The sequence below is a fragment of the Eleginops maclovinus genome, chromosome 13 (genome assembly GCF_036324505.1).
Source record: "Eleginops maclovinus isolate JMC-PN-2008 ecotype Puerto Natales chromosome 13, JC_Emac_rtc_rv5, whole genome shotgun sequence".
Classification (NCBI taxonomy): Eukaryota; Metazoa; Chordata; class Actinopteri; order Perciformes; family Eleginopidae; genus Eleginops; species Eleginops maclovinus.
In genome coordinates, this window is record NC_086361.1 from 5,370,865 (window position 1) to 5,392,468 (window position 21,604).

Genomic DNA, 21,604 nt, shown 5'->3' on the forward strand with positions numbered 1-21,604 from the left:
ATCAAAAGCTTTTTTTTTTAATAAATGTATTGTTATAACTAATAACTTTGTTGTGAAAGGTTGTCTTCAATATTCATCTTTTCAAAGCATTTATTATTCCTATTTCTTGATAAATAAAAGCTTTTATGACTTATTTCAGGGGACTGCAGGAGCACAGATGCTCACAGTGATGGTGGGAAACATGAGCCAGGCAGCCAGCAGCTCCTTCACCTACGACGACAGCCTCACATCCCAGATCTCAGGCCTGAGCCCCAGCCACACCACTGTGATCGGTGAGTGGAGAGTTCTTTTCCTGGGGGCATTTATACAATGAACTCATGAATTTGATCACGTGTCAGCGAGGTACAACCATCATGAAGCTTAGCTGAAACGAGAGGTTTAATAGGGATGATTTGTTTCATCCTGAAAGGTCAATAGAAATTACACCTGTCTGCTGAATGCAACAGATACATATATAGCTTGCTTGCTCTTTGTTTGTGGAAAGAAATAGGATATTTATTCAGTTCCTCAATGCCATGCCTCAAGGCAGTTCCCTATCTTATAACACTCTCAAAATCAATCACTCAGTTATCTTTTGTCATTGTACATTTTCTATCTTGGGAATTTAGTTTTTTAACTGTCAACAGCATTATTCTTTGTAATATTTAAGAGACTTGTGAGAGAATATTGCACACTATGCCTAATAACTCGTAATCGTTCTACTCATGTCTCTCCTCTTATATTTTGTTTTAGGGCTATCAAATGACCCTTTTCTTATTGAGTTATTTAATTGATGAATTACTCAACCAGTTATTTGAATAACAGGTGTCTATTAGTCAGTGTTGGAATGTCACAAAGTAAATTCATTCAAGTTCTGTACGGAAGTACAATTTTGAGGTACTTATGAGCCTTTGTATTAAACGCTACTTTATACTTCTATTCCACTACATTTTGATAGCCATTATTGTATATTGTAGTTACGTTAAAATATCCAGCAGTAATTCAAACTAGCTCCACATTATCCAGCTTTGATGTACACATGAATGTATCAATAATCCAAATCCAGTCATTTGATTTATATATATCTACATAATATATACATATATCATTCTGAAATGGGCCATTACTCTTAAGACTACTTTTACTTTTGGAACTTAAGTATATTGTGATGCCAATACTTTTGTACTTTTAGTTAAGTAAGATTTTGATAGATTTTTAACTTGTAACAAAGTATTTTTACATTTAAGAATTGCTACTTTTACTTAAGTATAAACTCTGAGGACTCCTTCCACCACTGCTATCAGTCAACATAAGGCTCTTTTTATTATTGTTTTGTTATTTTTAAAGACCAGGTCACAGGAAATGCTTCTATTACCGAGAAACATGATACTGTATATCCATCTCATTGGTACCTGAGTGTCTGAAGGGAAGAGGAATAGCATGTCACCACTGTCAATGGGAGCTTTTGTCATCACGTGCCTCATTAGTGCTATTCTTGTTTTTTTTGTAATGTTGACTTTCAGGATTTCTCAGTTTTTATCCTTTTCTCTAACTGTACAGTGAGAAACTGTGATAGACTGTGAGGGACTGGCTTGTCTTCCCATGTGATTATAGTTAATGATACAGAAGCATCCACACAACAAGTCTACCTGTTAATCTGCAGGACAATTAGTGGCACCTCTTGAAAATAAAAAGGATTTACCATCGGCCAATTATCTTGACACTTGAGTGATAGAGGCTCCTCCTCGGAAATATCTGTTAATGTTTTTTAACATCTCTTTTGTTTAGGCCGTGAAGTTCTCACCATCCAGGGCTCCAACCTGGGCGGCCAAAACAATGACAACATGGTGCTGGTAGGCAGCAAGGAGTGTGTGACGGTGCAGTGGACGGCGACCAGCATCACCTGCCGTCTCCCCGTGCTGCCGCCCGGCCTGTACCACGTGGATGTACAGGTTGGAAATAATGGCTTCTCCAAGACAAGGTACTTCTACCATGAAAGAGTTCTTCCCACGGTCGGTCAGCAGCTCACTCGCTAAATACCATAACAAAAAAGAGCTGATCTTATCTTCAACAATGCATCACTTGAGGGATTGTCACACATTGTTTAAGGGATAGATGTAAGAAATTTAAAGATAAGCATTTTTATGGATACACGTCACATTGTAGAAAATGTCCCGTGATGTTTTTAGATTTTAAAACATATAGACAAAAAATCAACTGTAAGGGTTAGTCCTCACTATCCTGCGAATATTTTATAACTAAAGATACATTTTAAAATAAATCTGTTGAAAAAGTTATTAAAACAGATAGTCCAATCCCTCCACTGTTCTTTTTCTTAATCAAGAATATTAATAAAGTACATTCTTATTAATATAATACATTTTAATATATAAATAAATTATTTATTTATATCTACTTAATATAATGAACTATCAAAAGAGAAAAAAATGCCACTCTTCTACTGTGAAAGGAGGGTAGTTTCTTCATACAAACTTTAATATATGTTATTTTCTTATATATGCTCTTTTATATCACTTATGAACAAACCCTGCTTTTATTATTTATTTGTATTTATTGTATTTCTGAATTATATGTATTTATATTTTCACTGATGATGCTGTATTGTCCTAATCTACACCTATTTGATTTAAAAATAATACTAATAAAAGTGTCAGGAGAAAATTATACATTTTGCTCAAAAGCCAGAAAACATGGTTTATTTTGGGATATATTTGGACTTGGCTTTTTTTTTTGTTTTGTTTCATAGCAACGATGTGAAAGCCACCATTGAATACGTCCTAGAAGTCCACAGCATCTCCCCCATGCTCGGCTCCCTGCAGGGGGGAACCAGGCTGACTGTTTCTGGATCAGGTTTCAGCAACAGCACCTCTGACAACAAAGTCTCCTTCGGTAAGCAACATGAGACCCAGCTGGTCACTTATCACCGCAGCAATAGTCTCTACCAACAAATAGCTCATTATGTTTCAGGGGGAAACTACAGGGGGGGTCCAGTGGTAGTCTACAGTGATGTGCCTATATAGGAAAGCAGTATTGTGATACTTCCGTTTGTTGTTCTCACGCATGTTTGTGGTGATTGACAGGTGGAGCAGAGTGTGAGGTGGAGGCCGCCTCAGAGAATGAGCTGCAGTGTGTCATGAAGTCGGAAGAGAAGACTCACATGGTGGACAACCAGGGATCCGACCGCAGTATGTCCACATTTCAATCCTTTTTCAAGGTGTCAGATTAAATACGACACAGAGGGGATTACTTTACTGTAATCTTCTGCAAGAAGGGAACTGTCAGCTGGGGATTAAATGTGACAGCACCCAAAGTGCTTAAAAACCAGTTTGACTTCCTTTTTTGACATAGTTGGCCATTTTTAGAACAGATTTGTTAGGTATTCTATTGACATGCTGTTTAGCTTTAGACAATGAACTCATACCTGTGTGTGTAATTGTATCAGTCAGTCTAACTGTGTCTTCTTCTCAGCTTTGGGACAGGGCTATGCTTGGAGCCCTGCCTCAGTGGATGCATATGTCGGAGACTCAGTGGTGTGGCGCTGGGAGGCGCCCATCCTACAGAAGGTAGAGTACCGGGTCTTTAGTGTTTCCCGCCCGGGAGAAATCACCCCTGGAGACGGACCGTTCAACAGCGGAGCCAAATCTGCCAAAGGTAGAGCCACTGTTCCTACTGCAATAATAATAAGGGACTCTTTCATTTTCACCTCATTGTTGTTGAGTCTGTTTTGTCGGAGGTGAGAGTCCATGTTCTGGTCAAAATACAAACCTTCTCACCCACATCTTTATCTTCAGAACAGTTGAGCAGCACTTAAGTCCCATCAGATTACAGTCCCATGCAACTTCAAGGGTTTCACTTCATTAAAACATTTTTTTACTTTACCATAATTATCTTCCTTAACACTAGCATGCAGTATGCTTTTATTAAATACATTGATCTTATTTTTCCCTCAGGCAAAGGCAGACACATGCGTCTTTCTCTTAACAGGTTCATTTGTCTCCAAATCCACCATGAAAACTAAACATACTGTAAATAAACAGTATAAGGGACAAACGTGTGTCAATGTTAGACACACATAGCAAAGTAGTTACAGTACAATAAAGACAAACACCAGACCTTGTTAGCTCTGAAAAAGAGAGAAGTGTTCTTCGCTTGTATAGTGATATTATGATACTTTGAGGAGCATTAACCTCTAACGGAGCAATAAAATGTCCAAGCTCAAAGATTTGAGATGTGAGCTTGGCTTTGGAAATAAATACTTTTATCTTACGCAGGTGAAAAAAATGTAACAAATGAGTACAGTATATTGGTCTTGGAACAATAGAATCGGAGGAGGAAACCCTCTTTATTAGTCACATACATGCACACAGCAGAGCACACACAGTAAAATTGGTCCTCTGCATTTAACCCATCCTAGTACTAGGGGCAGTGGGCAGCTATCGTGCAGCGCCCGGGGAGCAATGGGGAGGGGGGATTGGAGGTGTCCGGTGCCTTGTTCAAGGGCACCACAGCAGGGCCTAGGAGGTGAACTGGGACCTCTCCAAGTAGCAGTCCACTTTCCATATTTCAAGTCTGTTCGGGGACTTGAACCGGCGACCCTACGATTCCCAGTCCAAGCCCCTACTGACTGAGCCACTGCTGGACCAAGGTTATTATTTAACTGTCAATATAAATGACAGTTAAATAATAACCACCTAAAGGCTACACTGACATATGTATTTTTATTTTATTCATTCCACACATTGATTAATTACTATTATTTGATACCACAAAGCATTTGGGGCGCTTTGTTTAGTTTAGGAGCTTAGTTTTGGTATCTTCTTCTTCTTTTCCTTTAATTTATCAAATAAATTCACCATTGTGGGATCAAAATCTCCCTTCTTTGAGATGACTAGGAAGACACACAGTATGTTCTTTTTCTTCAAACATCATAAGAAAAAACGTCACCCTGGATAAAATTAAATTGTATACAGTTAAAATGCACATGTGCTCAATTGTATGTTTTATTTTTATCTTTTATTTAAGTGGAAATATACTGTCGAAAATCTCTTCTTTCTGGTCAACATTGACAGCAATTAAAAATGATGCAAGGTAGACTTTCTATGTTCAAATATAACAAAGTGGATGTTTCCATTAACTGTGTGCAATGTTGTGATGTGGGATGTGACATGAGGAATGTAAATACTGTATGTGATGTGTCACACCTTTTAATATGCATGACAAACAAACACACGCCATGTCCAGAAAACTTCATGATTTCACGTCACACTCTTGTGTATTATAATATTAAGGTCGTCAATTAATTAAAAACATTTAATATTTATTTATAAATCACATTTGTATTCAAATGAATTGCTATGATACAATGTGCTAATTATTACAGTATATATTTTAGGGGAAAAAACGGCAGTATTGGCTGTAATTCCAAGTCATATTTCTTGAAAACGTTGTCTATGATGATTTCCCACCATTCGGCTGCAGCTGCACTTAAAATAACAACATCTCACCTAGAGAAAAAGATATCTTCCAAACATCAAGGAGGAATTTTCCATTATCTGTCTCCGATGTTTCGGGATATGTGACAGGAAAAATGTAATGTGTGATATGTGATGGGTCACACCTTTTAATATGCGTGATAGACAAATGCACACCATGTCTGTCGCTAGGACCCACAAACCCTTTGAAACATCTTATTACTACACATACACCACAGAAAATATTGTAAAATACATGTTTTATATTGAAGTACAATGTGCACACTTTCCTTTAACTTCTTATGTTAATATAAATATTTTGATTTGGTTTATTTTTATCTTTTTATTGCACATTCTTACTTTAACTTCTCATGTTTGTATAAATGAATTCATCTAGTTGTATGTTGTTGTTTTATTGCACATATTTACTTCTTTTGCTTATATAAATATTTGTATTGAAATCTAAATATTTAATCTAAATCGTTTTATCGCACATTCTTACTTCAACTTCTTACACTTTGTATCTTTTTCGTTCAAATATGGAGCCACTGTCAGGAAACCCCTTTTACCCCAGGATAAATCAAGTATTCTGATTCTGAAGGGTGATGTGGAGGAAGGCTGTATGATTTGATGTCCCTTATTTACCATCCCTCCATGTGTTGCTCCTCTCAGGGTCCTTCAGCTACCGCTTCACTGCACCTGGTGTGTATTACTACAGCAGCGGCTACATCGATAGCTCAAACTCCATCAGACTGCAGGGAGTGGTAAAGGTGGAGGCTCGGCCGAAGAAGAGCAGCACGGTCTCCGTCAGCGTGGGAGGCATCGAGGCCAGACACGTGACAGGAGGTAAACGTTAAAAAAACTGTAAAGGTTCCCTGAAGACCAATAGATTTGTTCAACAAAAACCCATAAAAGCACAGGAAATTAGTTCCAAGATAAGCTTTCATCTGACCAATCCATTGAAATGTCTCCATCAGGTTCACACCGCGTCTCCAGAGCAGCCGAGCAGTGTGTGGCCTCCCCACAGTGCCCTGAGACTAATGACACCTCAATCAGCCTTTCCTACACCGTGTCCACCTGCTCCACCCCAGCAGTCTACTCCATCTCCCCCAACCAGGGCTCCTACCACCAGATCATCAGCATTCAGGGCGAGGGCTTCAGCCACATCGCCTGTGCTAATGAGGTTAGCATCTTTACTACTGCTCATGACTAAAGGGATCTGATTTGAAATATATTGAAATGCTGATTACGGAAAATCCTACTGTCGCTTTTCTTCAGGTATTTTTTTACTTTATGAATTTAATGGGAATTAAAAGACCTGCTGTTCAGTGCAAGAGAATTATTATCATTAAGGTTAAGTTTTTTATAAAGACGATAACAACTCTCAATTATTATGTTTTCAGTTTGTTTTGTTGCAGATTTTTGTAGAAATGAACACACTTATTTCTTAAATAAAAGCAAAAGTTCTGTTTTTAATACAATATAATTATAAACCAATAGAATGGCTTGATTTGAATAAGTATGTCTGTATTTGACACATTTACAGGATAATAAAACTGATGTTTGATTATCGTAAAATACAAAAAAATACAGCATTTTAAACATCAAGTTATTTAATCAAACACAATGTGCATTGCAGTGTTTAAGGCCAGAAACATTATTATTTTCACTGCAGATAACAAGTTACTCTGTCACCGCTCTCTGTATTTATTACTATACATCTTTATTAAACAAGGGCAGTGAATAAAAAACAATATTCTAAAAAAGAGAGATTATCAATGCCAGATTTAGCTTATTTATAGCTGATCTAGGTCATTTCTCTCTGCAGTCCCTGTACACACATAACAGTCAACAAACCCTAAAATGAAACATAATCTTTTACAAAACAATAATAAAAACTGAGCCCAAGACTGAAGCAAATGCTTTAAAGTATGCTCTTTTCCCAGATGCTTCATCTTTAGTTGGTTCTATTGTGTTATTGTCAGTCTTTATAAAAGTAATGTGTGTGTGCCCGCAGGTGACCGTGGGGGGTCAGTCCTGTGAGGTCATCAACAGCTCTTTCTCCGAGATCAGCTGCCAGCTCAGCAGCATGAGTGGCCTTTCCATCGGTGTGCCTCACCCCATCGCCGTTAGAGTCAACAACCTGGGCAGCGCCATCATGGCCATCCAGAAGGAGCTCCACCGTCGCTTCGTGGTGCTTCCTGTGGTCGACTCCATCTTGCCTGACACCGGCAGCCCCACTGGCTTCACACGCCTCCTTATCAGCGGCTCCGGCTTCTCCGGAGGCGTCGCTACCGTAGCCGGCGAGTCATGCTCTCTGTTATCAGTCACCGACACCTCCATCACCTGCGACACCTTACCTTCTCAGCCACACACCGGTGAGGTGGTCTTCAACCTTGGCAGGATCCAGAGCTCCTGTCACTCAAGCTGCTCCTTCACCTACTCCTCCTCCGTCACTCCGGCAGTGGTCAGTGTTTTCCCTGAAACCATCAGCAACCTCACCAATGTGACCATTTCCGGCTCAGGGTTTGGCAGCAGCGTGGCTGACGTGGCAGTCTTTGCCGGCACCTCAGAGCTGGAAGTCACCGATGTGAGTGAAGGCAACATCACGCTGATGGTGACCGCCCTGCCCGCAGGCGTCCACCCCATCAGAGTGATCGTGAGAAGCAAAGGCCTTGCATCTGGGTCTATCGCCCTGAGCAGCAGCGCCCAGAGTGACCTCGACCCTGTCGTGGGCAGCCTGGCAGGAGGAACCCCTCTGGTGTTCAGAGGCAACGGCTTCGCTCCAGGGAACACCAGCGTGACGATGGGTGGAGCACCCTGTGAGATCCAGGAGGTGACGCCAGGGATGCTGCGCTGCCTGACGCCTCCTCACAGCGAGGGGCTGGTGACCGCCGACATCCAAGTCTTCTCCGTGCAATACCCTTCTCTCAACTTCACCTACTCCGCTGCACACACTCCTGTCATCAGCTCCATCAGCCCCACCACTGGTCAGTATGGTGGTCTCTATATTCTTTTTTTTTTTTTTAAAGTTGTTTTTTGGGGCTTTTTGCCTTTAATCGGATAGGAGAGTGACAGGAAGGTGGGATCCGGAAAGGACCACGGGTCGGGAATCGAACCCGGGTCGCTGGCGTACGGTGCAGGTGCCCCAGCCAGTTGCGCCACGGCCGGGGCCGTGGTCTCTATATTCAATAGTCTAAGTAGCAGATTTTTACCTGATAAGTAAGGCAAAAAAAACAACATAACATGACAAGTAAAGAAATGTAAGGGAAAAGCCTTGCGATTGAAGGAGTTTAGCAAGTACCAAAAACATCAATGACAGCAGTTACTCCTTCTCATACAGGAAGAACAAAATAAAATCTACAGAAATTAATGAATTTTTACACCAGTATGACTGAAACTTAATTCATTTTTCCATATTCAAGTTCAAGTTCAAAGTTTTATTGGTCACATTTTTGCAAAAAGAACATTTTACATACAGTGAAATAAAGGGGGCCACCATTCTCTCTGTCACTGTGCAAATTACTGGAACCTGAATTAATAATAATAGTTTAAAACAGACATTCCTTAAAGAGGTAATATTATAAAATCGGTCAAATAAGAAAAAGTGTCAATAGATATAGTTTAAAATGTAGAAAAGTGGCTAGAAATTTGTGCAGGTATTATGCAAAGTGCAAAAGTGCCAGTTATAGTCCCCCAGAGTTGAGCAGTCTAACTGCCTGTGGAAATAAGCTCCTCCTCAGTCTCTCAGTCCTGGCTTTGAGGCAGCGTAGGCGTCTGCCCGACTGCAGCCGGGTGAAGAGGTCAGCATTTGGGTGGGAGGCATCTTCATTCCTAAAAATAATCTTTAACTATAACTTAAAGGGTTCAAGAACATCAATTTGTTTTATTTTATAATATTTTCAGCTTTTTTGTGCAAAAATATTATAACTATTTTATCCTATTTTGTATTATTTTCATTTATTTAATTTTTTTTCTCTGCTTCTTGCACAAAAGGGGGAGTTTTTTTCTTTCCTCGTTTAAATTGTTTTACATTTAGACGAATGGGTGCAAGTTACAAGGGAGAGAAGGAATCCATGATGTTTTTACCCACACATCAGTGGATACGGCCGACAACAGCAAACTGTCTGTTGCCTGATTAAAGCCAGAGCCTCTACGATTCAGATTATTATTATGTTCTTATTTTTTCCATCCCATCATGTCTGCATTCCTCTCATAACCTCCTCCCCTCCATTTATTTCCCACAGGGCCGAGCGGTGCGGTGCTCACACTGACAGGTTCAGGGTTTGGCAGCGACTCTCAGCTTGTCTCCGTCACCATGAACCACGTCCCCTGTGTGGTGTCCACAGTGTCCGACTCCCAGGTGCAGTGCACTGCAGGAGACAACCCGGGGGGGGCGTACCCCGTCGTGCTGCTTCACCAGGTCAAAGGTCTCGCCCAGTCTAGTGCCATGTTCACGTATGAGCTGACCCTGAGCAGCGTGCAGCCCAACGAGGGTAAGACAGGCAGTGTCTTCATCTCCACATTATATTTTATATTCATAACACAAAATATACAGCATCAACAGGATAACTATAAAAGTTAAGGTAAATCAGCACTTATGATATCAAGTACAGAGCGTGAATACAACTGATACATCAAATACTGAGTAAACTTTAAGATGCAGAATGAAAAGCTTTGATTTTCATACATAAATAGTTGCATTTTCTTGCAGCTGCTCTATATGCAGTAAAATGTGTAATATTTGTTACTTTATTTGTGTTACACAGTGGCCTTTGCTACACATAGATATCTCTATATGTTTTTTATGTAACGATGTACGTCCGCATGTCCTACCTGTGTAAAAGAGATTGTTGATCCCAACAGGTCTTAAGGAAAGAGATATTCCAATAGAGCATAAATGAACAAATGTTAAAGACAAAGAACAAACGTCACTGGTAGAAAAACACAAGTTAATACTTTAAAATGTTTCAGTTTCTGCTATTCGACCATTAGTGACGGCTTTCTTTCCTAATATTCACAGAAATATCAAATACTGGTATCATTCTCGAACACATACTTAAACATCCAAAAGAAAGTCTTCCTTGCCATTTCAGATATATATACACGTACAATTAATTTAAATATATGTTAAGTACTGCCTCAATCAGGCTGTCTACTGTATTTGATTAATCAATAGGCTTACTGGTGCTTTTACACTAGTTCCTCTATTGGCGCTTATATTGAATTGTTTTGCTATTTTTTGCTTTCAATTTAGATATTATCTTACTTGACTGGATCTTTCCCCCTCCTCTGCAGGCAGTTTTGGTGGAGGCGCTGTACTGGCGGTGCAGGGTTCTGGCTTCGACCCAGAGGTTTCAACGGTGACAATCTGCGGGGAGGCGTGTGACGTCCACAGAGAAATGTCCACATCGTCCAGCCTTTACTGCACGTCCCCGTCCATCAAGAGTGAGTTTAGGGGACTTTATTTCACCTGGATTATCCACTCGGATCAAACAACGAGACGATTAAAACAAATTAAACCTGATTTTAGATGTTCAAAGACAACACAGAGATGCACATAGTTTTTTCTAATTCGTTTATTTATTTATTCTACTACTGGTATTCGTACGGGAAACACAATGACCAGTATCTTACACTGTCGTACATCCGAAAAATACTTTTTAATCAACAGTTTAAGTAAAGGTTAAGGGCTTTCTAAGATTCTAACCACGCAAATGATAGTTTTAGTTCTCGAGTCATTATGACAAAGCAGTCTTCAACCTGTCAAAAGTGATCTCCAAACGCTCTAATGGAGACACACGGAGGAATGCTGACGGACAATGCAGGAGAAAAATGTCAGTCAAGTCAAATGACACAATATCTGTCAAGGAAGATAAGACATCTTTTATCTTTCAGCACGCATCTGGATTCCTGCTGTCGTTGTGTTGTTGTGGTTGTAATGTCTGTTTGACACGCTGTCTGCTCTCAGGTAATCAGTCGGAGGTGGCCTGCGTGGTGGCTGTCATCAACCAGCTGGATGCCGTCAACATTTCGAACGGATACACGTACAAATCTCAGCTGACTCCGGTGATATCGGAGGTTTCTCCACGCAGAGGAGGCACCGCTGGAGGCACCCGGCTCACCATCAGCGGCTCGGGTTTCAGGTGCAGTAAAGGGAGAGAGAGCCACACCCAGATACAGTCCACTGGTTCACAATAAAGCACTCAACTTACACAACATCTCTTTTTGTTACATGGAACATCGGGTTATTGCCTGACTTGAATGTTTGACTTTTGGCACTTAACCCATACTTTTCATATACAGTTAATTTTATATAATCCCTGCTAATTACCAAAGTAGCAGCCACAATCCTAGCAAAGTAAAAGAGAAAGTTAACTTAAAAGTAAAATTGCTGAGGGACCATTTAGCGACTCATATGCAGGGAATGATCCGTCGTTTCTCTGCCTTTATTCAATGATCCAAAATCACCAAAATAAATTTAACCATGTTCCTATAACGTGCCCTTTGCCTTTCCTGTGGCCACCTTGTGCTTTCCCTGATAAAAAACCATATGCCATACTGGTGCGCTACTCCCACCACCACCTGTCTCCCATTACACCAGGTACCTAATCACCCAGTGCCTAAACATGCCTTCAAAATAAAAGCATCAAAACGGCTTTAACTAACTTGAATAATAACACTGAATACTAATACATGTTATATAAACAAAAACAGCAAGAAAATAAATGTTTAACTATTAAATAATATAAAGCAATATATAACTCCAACAACCAACACATTATTATAAATAGTAGTACAGTATATATATATATTTCTATATTTTAAATATTATTTCGTATGTATTTTTAAGGGTTTCTTTATTGAGATACCATAGAAACACAAATGATACAATAACATAATATTATTTTGCATAGCATACCTCAATACCCTTGTACACCTTAACATATTAATATAATAAAAATTAGTCTATAATAACAAATGGGATTGAACAGTGTATTATAGAGATATATTATTTGAAAGCAAATGTATAATATAGTTTATGTTATGTATTCCCTTCTATTCTATTTAATTAGAACATATAAGATTACATTATTTATATTATTATTATAGTATAGTATAATTTACAATGAGAAAATATAGTCAACTTGTAAGACAATATCAGGTATACTATAGTTTATTATAATATATTAATGTTTACTATCTTTTTGTGGTATGATATGATATGTTAAAGTAAGATATAATATGTATATCATAATATATAGCAGATAATATTCTTGAATATCACGTTACTGTATTTTATTATCGTTTAAACAATTGTGTTAAATTAAAATGTACAGGATTTATCTGATTTATTACAGGACATTACAATAAAGATGTATATTATGTGTACGTTAATAGAGTAATTGTGTTGTGTATCTTATATATTTAGATTTATTCTATACATAAAGTTAATAATATCTGTATGTCACAAGACAATGTCAAATATTACATTTTGATTGGACCTTACAGCAGCGACATGAGTGATGTGAACGTGACAATCGCAGGCTCTGTGTGTGACGTTCAGTCCACCAACAACACACACATCATCTGTGTGACCAACTCTCAGCAGCGCTCTCAGGAAGCCAAAGTCCGAGTCAGCATCGCAGACCGAGGCATCGCCCAGATGGTGAGAGAGCATCCCCTCACATGAAACACAGCACAGTGTTTTACCTAATGACACTGATTTCATATGTTGTTTGTATATGTCTTAATCCAGTACTTGTCTCTGTCTTCAGGATAATGCAGGTTTCTTCTACATTGACGTGTGGTCGTCCAGGTTCACGTGGGGCGGTCTGTCTCCACCCGAGAGAGGCTCGTTTGCTGTCATCACTAAAGGCCAGTTCATCCTGCTGGACACCAGCACCCCTGTGCTGAAAATGCTCCTCATCCAAGGTACAAACAAGTATTTCATGTGTGTTTTGACTATGTTTATGTAGGGAAATTACGTATATGTGATAATTAAGAGATTATTTTGCAGGTTTGTGTTGATGTGGTCTAAGACACACGCAAGCATTTTTCTAAATTCAGTTTGTACGGGGGCAACTGATGCCAATAGAATATTTTTTTTTCTATTGAAAACAATATATGACTTGACACCTCACAAACACTGTAATGTGTGTGTTTCTTTGTTCTCAGGAGGGACATTGGTGTTTGATGAAGCAGACATTGAGCTGCAGGCTGAAAACATCCTGATCACAGATGGCGGACGGCTCCAGATCGGCCAGGAGGGGGCGCCGTTCCAGCACAAAGCCATCATCACGCTCCATGGAAATCTGCGCTCACCTGAACTTCCTATCTATGGAACCAAGACGCTGGGGGTCAGAGAGGGAGTTCTGGACCTGCATGGTATGAGCACACACAGAAACACATTCATAAAGATGAGAGGATCAACACCATTATCATGTCTGTCTGCTGAAGTAAAGCAGTAGCTTAGCTTAGCTTAGAGAATGAAAACTGCTAGCCTAGTTTGGACAAATCTGCCAACAACCAGAGAAGAGGATCAACACCTGTCTCCTGTCTGTATGCTAAGGATGAAGCTAAGCTTAGCATAAAGCCAACAACACCCGTTTAACCTTAATCAGCATAATAAAAGCAGCTCCACATCAACCCATTAACACATTACTCCATCAGAGAAAAATCAAAGATTGCTTGTAGAACTGAAACGTTTTTTAGTTAAATACTACTTTTGATTATTTGGTATTTTTCTTTTTCCAACACTGAATCGTAGTCATCTACCTTAAGCAACTTGGAACTTCACTTCTACACTTCAGTATTTGAAATCCCCCTAATTACATGACTTCATGTCAGGTAACAGTAAGCTGACAAATGTATATGAGTCGCGTGTCCTGAGGGGGAAGAAGTTATTATTGGATGACATTCCAACTGCCCCCCCCTCAGGTGCAAGTCTGTGTTGACAACCTGTTTCTCCAGGTATTCCTGTTCCTGTCACTTGGACCCATTTGGCGCAGACAGCGGGTGCAGGCTCCAACACACTGACTCTCATGAAGGGGGTGACATGGAATGTTGGAGATGAAATTGTCATCGCCTCCACCGGAACCAGGTACAGTCTCTAACGCACGCTGTCAAAGCAGAAACCATATTATTTTTTTATGGAACACGCTTCTTTCAGGTCAAATCGCAGTAACTACGTGAGATTAAAGTTGAAACAAGAATCTCACTTTTTAACATCTTAGCTGACCATACTAAAATAATTATGCAATAGAAATGTGTAATTTTGGTAAAAAATAACAGTATGTAAGAGCCAACCTGCAGTGACTTCACTCCAGATAGTCGCAGCTAGCTGGTGAGGTAGACCGGACAACATGAACTTAGATATCTACACTCTATGTGTAACACGCACGCTTTATTAGCGCTCAAAGACATTGTAAATTGGTTGACCAATCACAACAGAGCCGGCCAGCTAACCAATCAGAGCAGACTGGGCTCTGGTTTCAGACAGAGGGTGAAAAGAGGTGCTGCAGTACAGGCAGGATGAGAAAAATAAAGAGCTTTTTGAACATTAAAGCATGGAGACATGTCCTAGTAGAGACACTAAATACATTAAGAAGCTAAAAAGGAGCATAATAGTGCCCCTTTAATATATACTGTCACAAGAAGAGTCAAAGTTACAGGTGGATGGCTTTACACAGTTAATCGCCTTTTTTTAAAGCTCCAATCATATTCACTGTTTGACTGTATCTACTGTAGATTGGCAGATATAAAACAGTGTTTTGGTGCTGCAGCTCAAAATTTATTATTTTGTTTCCAGGCACAGCCAGAAGGAGAACGAGGTGAGGAACATCGCTGCTGTGTCAGCAGACGGGAAGACTTTGACTCTGACCAAAGCGCTGGAGTACTCTCACCTGGGCGTGACCGTCACGCTCCCCGACGGCACAGTGTTCGAGGGCCGTGCCGAGGTGGGGCTTCTCACCAGGAACATTTTGATACGAGGCGCCCAACATGAAGAATGGCAGGATAAGATCGAACCCTGCCCCGCTGGCTTCAACACAGGTACTGGTTTCAGCTCCAAATAAATGATGAAAGAAATAAGAAAAAATGTCCTATATACCTAACATACATATCCAACAATCATGTAAAGAGTTATGCTTGTAAAACTGTCACCATTATTTAAAGTTAAGACAGCCTACAAAAAAAATTGAATTCCTGATCAATAGTACTGAGAGCTTTTTAAATCAGAGAAAAATAATAGCTTTTTATTTCATTATAAATCTGCTGACTTGATATCAATAGGGAGCTGGTGTCACCATTCTGGGTACAGAGCATCGGTATATGCAGTTCTAACATTCTCCCGTCCCTACCGCAGGTGAATTTGCCACCCAAACCTGTTTCCAGGGACGATTCGGAGAGGAGACGGGCAGCGATCAGTTTGGAGCTGCCATCATGATGCACGCAGCCACTCCAGGTCAGGATCTGGCAATCGGCAGACTGGAATACGTAGAGGTGAGATGATTTAAACTTTATTTCTCTACAGCATTTGTTCTCCTCATCCTCACACAGAAACGTTGGCCTTCCTCAGATCTTCCACGCAGGACAGGCCTTCAGGCTGGGGCGTTACCCCATCCACTGGCATCTGATGGGAGACATCAAATTCAAGTCCTACGTGCGGGGTTGTTCCATCCATCAGACCTTCAACAGGGCCATCACCATCCACAACACCCACAATCTGCTGGTGGAGCACAACGTCATCTACGACATCATGGGCGGCGCCTTCTTCATCGAGGATGGCATAGAGACGGGGAACGTCCTGCAGTACAACCTGGCTGTGTTTGTGAAACAGAGCACCAGCCTGCTGAACGACGACGTCACCCCCGCCGCCTACTGGGTCACTAACCCCAACAACATCATCCGCCACAACGCCGCAGCGGGGGGCACCCATTTCGGCTTCTGGTACCGCATGCACAATCACCCCGACGGCCCGTCCTACGACAGCAGCATCTGTCAGAAGAGGGTTCCTCTCGGTGAGTTCTCCAACAACACTGTGCACTCGCAGGGCTGGTTTGGCATCTGGATCTTCACCGACTACTTTCCCATGAAGAACGGAGGCTGCCGCTCCAAAACCCCCGAGCCCGCCGTGTTCCGAGGCCTCACCACCTGGAACTGCGAGAAAGGGTGCCGAGTGGGTCAACGTGGGCGCCGTGCAGTTCCACGACTTCCTCATGGTGAACAACGAGAAAGCCGGTATCGAAGCGAAGCGCATCATTCATTGGGCTGTGAGTGGATATGGCGAGGAAGGAGGGGCCACGATGTCCAACTGCACCATCGTGGGTCACGTGGATGAGCTGGGACTGGGACAGGACTACTGCACGGACCGGGGGATCATCGCGCCGCTGGACGATGGCCTGAGTGTCCTCAACACCAAGTTCGTTAACTTCGACAGGGGCTCGTGCACAGCCATCGGAGTGGCCCAAATCGACGGCACGTGCATCGATCGCTGCGGAGGATGGGCTGCCAAGTTTGCTGGGATCCAGTACTTCAATTCACCCAACAAGGCCAGCTTCAGCTGGGAGCATGAGGTGCAGCTGGTGGACACTGATGGCTCCCTCACAGGTACTTTAATCTCATACTGTTTCCTTCTTTAAGCGCTTTGAGCATTTGGAAATGTGCTAAAATAAATATGCAATGAATTATTGTTATTATATGTCTTTCATTTAACAAACTACATCTTTAATCAGTCACTTAATCCATAGGGATTTTCAGGAAATTATCACCATTACAGTTTTTCTTCAGTGTGTTGCTTAATGATGCAAAGCTAAGAATTGGTAGGTTATGTAGTATATTTCTAAAGCACCAATATCCCTGACTGCTTACTGTACTGTACAATAATGTCAATTTTGTAAAGGGATCTTTAAATTCCCATTTTAACTGTAGGTAAACGTTTACTTGGAAAACACAATACTTTACAATACTGTAGAACAGAATGCAAAATGTTAAATGTACTATAATTTTGTTTACCTTTGATCGTTTATGTATAGCCATAAACAGTGAAGACTACATTTAAAGATACAAAATAAACATCCTGCAATAGCTCAGGAAAAAAAAAATGTTTTGGCTAGCACTCCGACACATTGTACGTGTAGGCTAAGGAGCAACCCATCTGTTAGTGGTTGACCAATCACAACAGAGCCAGCCAGCTAACTAATCAGAGCAGACTGGGCTCTGGTTTCAGACAGAGGGTGAAAAGAGGTGCTGCAGCACAGGCAGTATGACAAAAATAAAGAGCTTTTTGAACATTAAAGCATAGAGACATGTCCCAGTAGAGGCTATACAAATATGAACCCGAGAATTAGCAGAATAGGGCCCCTTTAATATCTGAGAGACAAGCTGCAAGTTGTAAGTGTGTACATGATAGACAAGTGGAGGAGAGTTGAACTCCTTGTGAAAAATACATTCCTAATTTGTGAAATTAACTAAAGCAAATGAGGAAAAACTGTAAAAGACAAGTCTGTTTTTATTGTTATTTTTGTAACACTCTGCCCTAAGTGTATTGGTTCCTTATGAAGATAATTTTTAAAAACTACATCTTTCATTTTCATGTCATTACAACCTAAAACAGCAAATAAAACTGAAGTTTGGGCTCCGGTGTGCCATCCCTGCATTCAAATAAACCCTGTCCCCCATGTTTCCCTGATTCCAGGAACCATCAACAATAAAGTGGTGCCTTTAAGCGGCCTGCTGGACCCCGCCCACTGTTCCCAGAGCGCCGAATGGAGTGTGGGTTTCCCTGGCGCTGTGTGCGACCACACCGTCGCCTTCCATCGTTTCGCGTTCAACAACCCAGCGCCGCAATCTCTGGAGGGCAAGGATGTCATTTTAACCAACTCACATGGTAAGTAAATACAGACAGAAATAATCTGTAGTCTTTACTGACCCCTACTGGCGGTTAGTCGGAACTGCATGCTATAACATTATAGGTGATTTACAGTTTCTGAAGTCATTTCGGCCACAAATTGAAATGGTTATAAATGAGTTGTTGTTATTTTTATGAAATTGCTACTATTAAATATTTGGAATGCACAGCGGGAATGTGTTCAAACCATGTTTGTCAGGTGGAGCTTGATGGAATTTAGTTTTAGAATTGATGCCAAAATTGTTTTAAAATTGTGCTGATTGTGATCAACTTTTCAATCACTTAAAAGTGCCACATTCTCTAAATATGTAAACCATCACCCCCTCCCCATTTGGCATTTATAAGACATTCGAAAGCTTACACTCTATAATGAGGTAATGCAAACGGAAGCAGCCATAACATCCCTTAAGGCGGGGGTGGCCAACCAGTCAGAGGTTAAGAGCCAATCATTTTACTGTGTTACTACGAAGAGCCACATCATACTCACAGGCACACATGCTGGGTGTATGCCCCCCCCCCCCCACACACACACACACACACCTCTCTCTCACCTTCTCTGTTTTGCCCAGCCTTTCTGTGTGCTCCCTCACTCTCTTCCTCTGTGTGCCCCTCTCTATCTCTCACACGTACAAATGAAAATCTAAAAATGCACAATAATTGACACAAAGACACACCTTTCCATAGACACACACACCCTCACACAGACAGTTACACATAACCCTCCTCAGGCAGATTTCTTGTAACACACACCATGATATTGACAGAAATGGATTTAAACCTCTCCTAGTATTAAGACTAGATTAAGTATTGAGATTAAAGGAATATTTAAATGTTTGTATTTAAAACAATCCCATGTCTAAGGTTGGTTTAAATACTGCTTCATGACAGTCATTTAAAAATAAATGAAGTGTATTTTAGTTAATTATCCTCTCATGATAACTATCTAATCTTTTACCTAACCCTCTGACTGGCAGAAGCTCTGCTGACAGAGATGCACCCGTTATTACGGGTTTATCTGAGTTCTATTTTTGCCGTTCAGAAGCAGATCTCTCCATTCCCTGTCACACCGCGAGTGCAGTAGAGCCCGCCTCCGGTACTGCAGGATCTGCATTCCGATTGGCTAAAGCACTTCGGTGTCGAAAGTTCTGTGTAACGATTGGCCCGGAACTTGTATGTCGTTATCCCCTTTGTGAACTTGGATACATATGATAAAAGAAACCCCACAGAATTAAAATTCGATATGAACTAAGTAGCCGCATGAGACTGGGCAAAAGAGCCACCCCTGCCTTAAGGCCCCCCCTAACCCTGCAAAACACAGTTATAACAATGTAATATAGATATGTCTTCATAGAAAAAGTTCTGATGGATACTGTACGTGAATAAACAGTTATAAGTGTCTTTGTATTTATGTAAAACTAAAATAGTGTGCTAAAAATAGTTTTTAAGCTTCTTGCTTCTAAATGGGGAGTTATAGCAAAGTGTTACCAAATATATAAATGTATCTGCTTCTAAATGAATATGGATAAAGCTTGTATGAATTCTAATACAATGCTGTTTAAACATTTAGCTTATTATCTAGTTTGAGAAATAAGATAAATCTCCTCACAGTGCTCATTTTAAGTCTTATCATACATCATAAAAAGAAATACACTCAAGGCTTTAGGCGAGGACAGTTGATGTATAGAGCATGAAGCATTTCACAGTGCTGTACAAAAAAGCATTCAGCAATAGAGCAACAGAAACGAAATATAAAATGAAACATATATTTTTTAAATGATATGACCGCCTTTCAAGACTCCAAAAGTCAGAAACAGTCAATAAATTGCAAATAATATTAGAATACAAATGAAAACAAAGCTAAAATCCAAAAGGACAGGTATAAAATACAAGAATAAAAGTAATGGTGCTTCAGCTTTTTTATAATTCCTGTGACAAACTATATTTAAAACATCATACTTTAATGTATTATTGTGACATTTATTAACACACAGTCATGTTATGTTATTTGTACAATAATTTGGAAAACATTAAAACAATCAGCGTCAGTAAATAGTTTTATTAATTTCATTTTAGAGTCTACATGATGTCAATCAGACGCATGAAGAAAATGATGTAATAACTATATTTTGCTTATATTTGACGTGGACAGGCATGATCATAGTACACTGTTTCCACTGTATAAATGAGATGATTCTGTTTTTTTGTTCAGGCTCCAGCGCAGTTCCCTATCTGAAGAAGAGGATGACTCATAAGCTGGGCTGGATGGCCATGATGCCCTCTGGACTAACGTACAACATGATCTTTGATGACATGGACCACCTCACCAACATCACCTATGAAGGAATATTCTACGGCTTCAAGGTACCGGCAACCTCCCTCACAGGATGCGATACCAGCCGATAAAAGACCATACTGTAATTACCAGTGCTGTAAAGTAACTAAGTACTGTATTTAAGCACAATTTTGAGGTACTTATATTTTACTTGAGTATTTTTGTTTTTATTTGTTTGAATACATTACTTTACTTTGCAGATTTGGATTAATAATGTGAAATATAATAAACTCCTAAAAGACTAGCTGCACCTTTACCAGCTTTGATAACACTTTAATGCAGCATTAATTATAATCAAAGCATATCAGATATATTATTCTGAAATGGACCAATCTGCACAATGACTGCTTTTACTGTCGCTACTTTAAGTCCATTTTGATGCTAAAACTTTTCTACTTTTACTTGAGTAACATTTTGAATGCAGGACTTTTACTGTACCAGACTATTCCTACACTCTGGTACTTCTACTCTTACTCTAGTAAAATAGTTTTCCCACCTCTGGTATATACACATCACCTCTCAGACTGTTTCTGTGTCTTATGGTATGCTGACATTTTTTGCTTGTGCTTCACACAGGCTGATGATTTTTTGATCATCAACCACAACTTCACCCAGAGTCCGGATAAATTCCGAATCATCGACGAGAGGAACGGCTCGTCCGTGCCGCTCAGCTACAGCAACAACAAGAACGGAGACTGGTACTTCAACAGCAGCTCCAACAACCTCTACTACATCGGTACGGCACACTTTATTATGGATCTGTTGCCAAATGTTCATTGTAGTTTCTATAGTATGAGGACTTCCTGTTTTTATAGTATTTTTCTTATTTAAATATATTTGCTGGTCAGACAAAACAAGATGTCACCTGGCCTGATTACATTTCGAATAGGC

At 40.3% G+C, this 21,604-nt stretch overlaps 1 protein-coding gene across 1 annotated transcript in view; it reads left to right on the top strand.

Moving 5' to 3' along the window:
- The window catches only part of LOC134875026 (fibrocystin-L-like), a 51,863-nt gene that overhangs the window by 16,958 nt on the left and 13,301 nt on the right, over window positions 1-21,604 (top strand). Inside the window, 22 exon segments of the mRNA XM_063899413.1 lie at window positions 140-272; window positions 1,768-1,960; window positions 2,747-2,889; window positions 3,081-3,185; window positions 3,469-3,651; window positions 6,144-6,317; window positions 6,449-6,654; window positions 7,489-8,461; window positions 9,719-9,967; window positions 10,770-10,919; window positions 11,443-11,617; window positions 12,984-13,140; window positions 13,250-13,406; window positions 13,650-13,859; window positions 14,445-14,574; window positions 15,283-15,524; window positions 15,838-15,974; window positions 16,051-16,638; window positions 16,640-17,081; window positions 18,169-18,360; window positions 20,591-20,742; window positions 21,290-21,449. Of these exon segments, the coding sequence (XP_063755483.1) occupies window positions 140-272; window positions 1,768-1,960; window positions 2,747-2,889; window positions 3,081-3,185; window positions 3,469-3,651; window positions 6,144-6,317; window positions 6,449-6,654; window positions 7,489-8,461; window positions 9,719-9,967; window positions 10,770-10,919; window positions 11,443-11,617; window positions 12,984-13,140; window positions 13,250-13,406; window positions 13,650-13,859; window positions 14,445-14,574; window positions 15,283-15,524; window positions 15,838-15,974; window positions 16,051-16,638; window positions 16,640-17,081; window positions 18,169-18,360; window positions 20,591-20,742; window positions 21,290-21,449 (5,251 nt within the window).